The sequence below is a fragment of the Coregonus clupeaformis genome, chromosome 1 (genome assembly GCF_020615455.1).
Source record: "Coregonus clupeaformis isolate EN_2021a chromosome 1, ASM2061545v1, whole genome shotgun sequence".
Lineage (NCBI taxonomy): Eukaryota > Metazoa > Chordata > Actinopteri > Salmoniformes > Salmonidae > Coregonus > Coregonus clupeaformis.
Window position 1 is genome coordinate 89,958,015 of NC_059192.1, and position 8,457 is coordinate 89,966,471.

General features: G+C 44.4%; 1 protein-coding gene across 1 annotated transcript in view; it reads left to right on the forward strand.

The window, feature by feature from the left end:
• Window positions 1–7,404: 7,404 nt before the first annotated feature.
• The window catches only part of LOC123491360 (ryanodine receptor 2-like), a 26,964-nt gene continuing 25,911 nt past the window's right edge, over window positions 7,405–8,457 (forward strand). The window contains exon 1 of the mRNA XM_045221823.1: window positions 7,405–7,552. Within this exon, the coding sequence (XP_045077758.1) occupies window positions 7,405–7,552 (148 nt within the window). The remainder of the gene's footprint in view (window positions 7,553–8,457) is intronic.

Below are 8,457 nucleotides of genomic sequence, written 5' to 3' on the forward strand. Positions count from 1 at the left end.
TGTTTGTGTGTCAAAAGGTTGATGTGGATGCGGTGTTGGAGTCAGGCGCAGGACACAGAAGCTTAGTCGATCCGACTTTAATAGTCACAGGAGCAAAATACAAATCCAACGGGCCTCATAAACAGGAGACGAGCGAATACACAGAACAGTGCGTAAAGAGCGAACAGCACTAACAATAAGAAAACAAATGACCACACCAACAGACAGGCGTACAACAACACACAACTACAAACAAAACCAAAGGAAACTTATAGGTGACATAATCAATACGTGATAAGGAACAGGTGCACTAATCAGACAAAACCAAACAAACATAGATAACATCAAACGGTGGCAGCTAGTACTCCGGGGACGACGAACGCCGAAGCCTGCCCGAACAAGGAGGAGGAGCAGCCTCGGCGGAATTCGTGACATTGTGGTACAGCCTGAATTTAAAATGGATTAAGTTGAGATTTTGTGTCACTGGCCTAACACAATACCCCATAATGTCAAAGTGGAATTATGTTTGTAGACATTTGAACAAATTAATAAACAATGAACAGCTGAAATGTCTTGAGTCAATAAGTATTCAACCCCTTTGTTATGGCAAGCCTAAATAAGTTCAGGAGTAAAAATGTGCTTAACAAGTCACATAATTAGTTGCATGGACTCATTCCGTGAGTGATAATAGTGTTTAACATTTTTTAAATGATTACCCTCATCTCTGTACTTATCTGTAAGGTCCCTCAGTCAAGCAGTGAATTTCAAACACAGATTCAACTGTCACGATGTCAGGGAGAGACCAAGGCGAGCGTTGAATGCGTACATATTTATTAATAATACTGATCACACGATCAAAACAACGGACGATAACGTGATGTCTACGGTTAAACACAAACCAAAATAGAACAAGAAACCACAAACACAAAGTGAAAGACAGACAGTTAAATATGGCTCCCCAATCAGAGACAACCAGCTGACACTCGTTGCCTCTGATTGGGAGTCACTCAGGCCAACATAGAAATACAAACATAGAATTTCACACCCTGGCTCAACATAACAGTGTCCCCAGAGCCAGGGCGTGACAGTACCCCCTAAAGGGCGGACTCCGACCGCGCCAACTAAACACCACAGGGGAGGACCGGGTGGGCACTCGGTATTGACATAACATGTATTGACTCAGGGGTGTGATTACTTATGTACATTAGATATTTCTGTATTGCATTTTCAATACATTTGCAAACATTTCTAAAAACATGTTTTGACTTCGCGTCATTATGGGGTATTGTGTGTAGATTGGTGGAGAGCAACAAAATCAATTCAATCTATTTTGAATTCAGGCAGTAACAACAAAACGTGGAACGGTCAAGCGGTATGAATACTTTCTGAAGGCACTTGGTACGTATGACATTTGCTTATAAAGGACTTGTGAAACATCTATCATTAAGCCTTCATAAGACAAAAGCTGTGTCCCAAATGGCCCATATGACTCTGGTCAAAAGTAGTTCACTATATAGGGATTAGGATGCCATTTGGGGACGCATTCATATTCACATGCTATGAAGTGTCTAGGAATCCTTCATTAAGCCTACATAAGACATATTCATTTTCATCTTACCCCATGATCTGTCCGTTAGGTTCCTCGGGTGGTTCCCATTTCGACCATCAAGTGGGAGAAAGATATCATGTGGACCTGGACATACAGTGGGGGTGAAGAGGGAGCCTGCTCCCCCGTACGTGTCTCTACGGGTCAGAGGGTGGCCCCCGCCCAATGTTGTTCACCGCCATCACACGGAACTCATACTCTGAGTAGGGGCTGAGCCCGCCGATGCTGTAACGGGTGGTAGCTACTCCGTTCCACCTACAATATCATAATATGGTTATTTAGCGAACACTTACAGTATATCCAAAGCTACTTACAGAACTATCAACCTTGGTGTTTCCCAGAATCAGGAGGGGAAAAAGCAGGAAATCTGGAGTCCTCGAACCAGGATTTCTGAAAAACCTGGGAATTTGGGGAAAGTGACCGGGATTTTGCAACCCTAACCATGTTGTAACCCAGTGAAGCATTGGAACCTACCTCTTGGAAGCCTTTGTAGGTGGTTTTAGGCCGGTACTGGATAATGTAGAAGGACACAGGTTCAGGGTTCCCAGAGTCCCAGGAGAGGGTCACATTGGTGGCTGTGGTCTCAGTCACTATGAGAGAGGTTGGGGGCTTGGGGAGGGCTGGAGGAGGAGAGGTGGAGAGGAGAGAGAGAGAGAGAGAGAGAGAGAGAAGAGAGAGAGAGAGAGAGAGAGAGATGGAGATGTTTGTTATATGAAATGAAATCAAGGCGATCATTCGTACTTGATAGATCTGAGTTCTAAGACAACAGATGATTGACCCCATAACTCTAAAAGGGACACACCTATTAAAGACTGTTTCATGGACTATTAATTAAAGTAATGGACATGCTATATTCACATCCAAATCTCCTCAGTCCCCCATATTAAAACCATCATAACACAGCCAGACATGATTGAAAATCACAGAAGATTACAGACCAAGTGGACAATCACATTTAAAGAAAATGACAAACAAGAACAAAGAAAAAAGAAAGAAAGAGAGTCTATCCATTATGGAGTTAATAGAGTCTAGCAGAACAGCTCCTGACTATATAAATGCAGCACAGCTCCTGACTATATAAATGACACTGACATTCTCTGGAGTCCATGGATGTTAACAGAGTCCAGCAGAACAGCTCCTGACTATATAAATGACACTGACATTCCTGATCCATGGTGTTAACAGAGTCCAGCAGCATAGCTCCTGACTATATAAATGACACTGACATTCTCTGAGTCCATGGATGTTAACAGAGTCCAGCAGAACAGCTCCTGACTATATAAATGACACTGACATTCTCTGAGTCCATGGATGTTAACAGAGTCCAGCAGAACAGCTCCTGACTATATAAATGCAACAAGAGTTCAGCGAATAGCTCCTGACTATATAAATGACACTGACATTCTCTGAGTCCATGGATGTTAACAGAGTCCAGCAGCATAGCTCCTGACTATATAAATGACACTGACATTCTCTGAGTCCATGGATGTTAACAGAGTCCAGCAGAACAGCTCCTGACTATATAAATGACACTGACATTCTCTGAGTCCATGGATGTTAACAGAGTCTAGCAGAACAGCTCCTGACTATATAAATGACACTGACATTCTCTGAGTCCATGGATGTTAAACAGAGTCTAGCAGAACAGCTCCTGACTATATAAATACTGACATTCTGAGTATGGATGTTGAGTCGCAGACAGCTCCTGACTATATAAATGCAGACAGCTCCTGACTATATAAATGACACTGACATTCTCTGAGTCCATGGATGTTAACAGAGTCCACAGAACAGCTGCTCTGACATATAGATGAACAGCTCTATATAAGCAGAACAGCTCCTGACTATATAGATGACACTGACATTCTCTGAGTCCATGGATGTTAACAGAGTCAGCAGACAGCTCCTGACTATAAAGCTCCTGACTATATAAATGACACTGACATTCTCTGAGTCCATGGATGTTAATAGAGTCCAGCAGAACAGCTCCTGACTATATAAATGACACTGACATTCTCTGAGTCCATGGATGTTAATAGAGTCCAGCAGGACAGCTCCTGACTATATAAATGACAGCATGCTCATAGCTCCTGACTATATAAATCACTGACATTCTCTGGGTCCATGGATGTTAATAGAGATTCCAGCAGAACAGCTCCTGACTATATAAATGACACCTTGAATTCTGAGTCCATGGATGTTAATAGAGTCCAGCAAACATTGACTAATAAATACCTTCAGCCTCCTGACTATATAAATGGCACTGACATTTCTCTAGGCCATGGATGTCAACAGAGTCCAGCGGCAACCAGCTCCTGACTATGTAAATGACACTGACATTCTCTGAGTCACATGGATGTTAGTAGAGTCTAGCAGAACAGCTCCTGACTATATAAATGACACTGACATTCTCTGAGTCCATGGATGTTAATAGAGTCCAGCAGATGCAGAACAGCTCCTGACTATATAAATGACACTGACATTCTCTGAGTCCATGGATGTTAATAGAGTCTAGCAGAATAGCTCCTGACTATATAAATGACACTGACATTCTCTGAGTCCATGGATGTTAATAGAGTCCAGGCAGCATAGCTCCTGACTATGATAAATGACACTGACATTCTCTGAGTCCATGGATGTTAATAGAGTCCAGCAGCATAGCTCCTGACTATATAAATGACACTGACATTCTCTGAGTCCATGGATGTTAACAGAGTCCAGCAGCATAGCTCCTGACTATATAAATGACACTGACATTCTCTGAGTCCATGGATGTTAATAGAGTCCAGCAGAACAGCTCCTGACTATATAAATGCAGCACAGCTCCTGACTATATAAATGACACTGACATTCTCTGAGTCCATGGATGTTAACAGAGTCCAGCAGCATAGCTCCTGACTATATAAATGACACTGACATTCTCTGAGTCCATGGATGCTAACAGAGTCCAGCAGCATAGCTCCTGACTATATAAATGACACTGACATTCTCTGAGTCCATGGATGTTAACAGAGTCCAGCAGAACAGCTCCTGACTATGTAAATGACACTGACATTCTCTGAGTCCATGGATGTTAACAGAGTCCAGCAGCATAGCTCCTGACTATGTAAATGACACTGACATTCTCTGAGTCCATGGATGTTAACAGAGTCCAGCAGCATAGCTCCTGACTATATAAATGACAATGACATTCTCTGAGTCCATGGATGTTAATAGAGTCCAGCAGCATAGCTCCTGACTATGTAAATGACACTGACATTCTCTGAGTCCATGGATGTTAACAGAGTCATCCCGGCCCGCTAGCACACGCAAACTACAACTGTGCTCCCTGCAAGCTGTGCTCCCTGCTAGCTAGCTGTGCTGAAGAACCAATTTGAACTGCTCTCGGACTCACATATTGCTGTTCACTGGACCTTATGATCACTCAGCTGCACAGCTGATGCCTGCTGGACTGTTCCTTTACACGGTACCCTGTCCTGTTTATTCTGTTTAGCATTAGCCCAAACGTTATCGCTATTTCCAGTTGTTGTTTTAGCTCTCTCTAATAACACCTGTGACTGCTTTATGCCTCTCTCCCATGTCAATTATGCCTTGCCTATTGCTGTTTGGGTTAGTTCTTATTATACAATTTCACTGTAGAACCCCTAGTCCCTCTCAAACTGCCTCAAATAGTTCCTTTGTTCCACCCCCCATACACGCCGAGACCGGCTCAATCGGTGGCTCCAGTGAGGCTATCTCTTTCATTGTTACCCAATGCTTAGGGTTACCTGAACTGTACTCATATCCTTCCATATCCTTTTCTGTACATAATGCCCTGAATCTTTTCTACAACGCCCGGAGAACTGCCCCCTTTATTCTATGTACCCAACGCACTAGAAGACCAGTTCTTAAAGCCTTTAGTCGTATCCTTATTCTAGTCCTCCTCTGTTCCTCTGGTGATGTAGAGGCTAACCCAGGCCCTGCAGCCCCCAGTATCACTCCTACTCCCAGGAGCTATCATTTGTTGACTTCTGTAACCGTAAAAGTCTTGGTTTTCTGCACGTCGAAGCCTCCTTCCTAAGTTTGAGTTATTCACTGCGTTAGCACACTCCGCCAACCCTGATGTTCTAGCCAGTGTCTGAATCCTGGCTTAGGAAGGCCACCAAAAAAATTCTGAAATTTCCATCCCCAACTATAACATTTTCCGTCTAGATAGAACTGCCAAAAGGGGGTGGGTTGCAATCTACTGTAGAGAGATAGCTCTGCAGAGCTCTATCATACTATCCAGGTCTGTGCCCAAACAGTTTGAGCTTCTACTTCAAAAATCCACCTTTCCAGAAATACATCTCTCACTGTTGCCGCTTGCTACAGACCCCCTCAGCCCCCAGCTGTGCCCTGGACACCATATGTGAATTGATTGCCCCCATCTATCCTCAGAGTTCGTACTGCTTGGTGACCTAAATTGGGATCTGCTTAACACCCCGGCCATCCTACAATCTAAACTAGATGCCCTCAATCTCACACAAATTATCAACGAACCTACCAGGTACAACCCTAAATCCGTAAACATGGGTACCCTCATAGATATCATCCTGACTAACTTACCTCTAAATACACCTCCGCTGTCTTCAACCAGGATCTCAGCGATCACTGCCTTATTGCCTCGTCCGTAACGGGTCCGCGGTCAAACGACCACCCTCATCACTGTCAAACGCACCCAAAAACACTTCAGCGAGCAGGCCTTCCTAATTGACCTGGCCCAGGTATCCTGGATGGATATAGATCTCATTCCGTCAGTAGAGGATGCCTGGTTGTTCTTTAAAAGTAATTTCCTCTCAATCTTAAATAAACATGCCCCATTCAAAAAATACAGAACTAAGAACCAGGGATATAGCCCCTGGTTCTCCTCCAGACTTGACTGCCCTACCAGACACAAAAACATCCTGTGGCGTACTGCATTAGCATCAAATAGCCCCCCGCGATATGCAACTTTTCAGGAAGTTAGAATCAATATACACAAGCAGTTAGGAAAGCAAAAGGCTAACTTTTTCAAACAGAAATTTGCATCCTGTAGCACTAACCTCCAAAAAGTTTTGGGACAATCAGCAAAGTCCATGGAAAAATAAGAGCACTTCCTCCCAGCTGCCCACTGCACTGAGGCTAGAAACACTATCACCACCGATAAATCTACAATAATCGAGAATTTCAACAAGCATTTTGCTATGGCTGGCCATGCTTTCCACCTGGCTACCACTACCCTGGCCACCAGCTCTGCACCCTCCGCTGCAACTGCCCATGTCCCCCCCGCTTCTCCTTCACACAAATCCAGACAGCTGATGTTCTGAAAGAGCTGCAAAATCTGGACCCTTACAAATCATCTGGGCTAAGACAATCTGGACCCTTTCTTTCTAAAACTAGCCGCTGAAATTGTCGCAACCCTATTACTAGCCTGTTCAACCTCTCTTCGTAACGTCTGAGATCCCCAGAGATTGGAAAGCTGCGCGGTCATCCCCCTCTTCAAAGGGGGGTGACACTCTAGATCCAAACTGTTGACCCATATCCATCCTGCCTGGCTTCTCAAAAGTTTTTGAGAAGCCAAGTAAACAAACAGATCCCGACCTTTCGAATCCACCAGTACCTTCTCCGCTATGACAATCCGGTTTCCAAGCTGGTAACATAAGTGCCACTTCAGCCACGCTCAAGGTCCTAAACGATATTATAACCGCGTCGATAATAGACAGGTACTGTGCAAGCGGTTTTCATTGACCTGGCCAAGGCTTTCGACTCTGTCAACCACGATTCTTATTGGCAGACTAAACAGCCTTGGTTTCTCAAATGACATGCCTCGCCTGGTTCATAACTACTTCTCAGACAGAGAGTTCAATGTGTCGGAATCGGAGGGCCTGTTGTCTGGACCATGGCAGTCTCAGGGGTGCCACAGGGTTCATTCTCTGGGCCGATTTTCTGGGTGCAGTATATCTGACGTCGGTCTGCTGCTGGTGACTCTCAGATCCACCTCTACGCAGACGACCCATTTGATATACATCTGGCCCTTCATTGGACACTGTGTTAACAAACCTCCAAACGAGCTTCAATGCCATACAACGCTTACTCCTTCAGTAGCCTCCAACTGCTCTGACAACACTAGGTAAAACTAAATGCATGCTCTTCAACCCGAACGCTGCTTGTACCCACCCGACTAAAATCACTACTCTTGCGGGTCTGATCTAGAGTATGTGGACAACTACAAATAGTCTAGGTGTCTGGTTAGACTGTAAACTCTCCTTCCAGACTACATTAAAAATCTCAATCCAAAGTTAAATCTAGAATCTATGTTTCCTTTTGCCTTAACAAAGCCTCCCTTCACTCATCAAACATGCCCTCGTTAAACTGACTATCCTACCGATCCTTGACTTGGCGATGTCATTTACAAAATAGCCTCAACCTCTACTCTTCAGCAAACCGTTGGATGTAGTCTATCACAGTGCCATCGTTTTGTCTCCAAAGCCCAGCATATATACACACCACTGTGACCTGTACGCTCTTGTTGGCTGGTCCTCACTACATATTCGTCGCCAAACCCACTGGCTCCAGGCCATCTATAAATCACTGCTAGGCAAATCCCACCTTATCTTAGCTCATTGGTCACCATAGCAACACCCACCCCGTAGTCTGCGCTCCAGCAGGTTATCTCACTGGTCATCCCCAAAGCCAACACCTCCTTTGGTCAGAATTCCTTCCAGTTCTCTGCTGCCAATGACTGGAACAAATTGCAGGTGGAATCTCTGAGCTGGAGACACTTATCTCCCTCACTAACTTTAAGCATCAGTTGTCAGGAGCACCTTACCGATCACTGCACCTGTACAAATGCACCATCTGAGAATTAGCCCGCC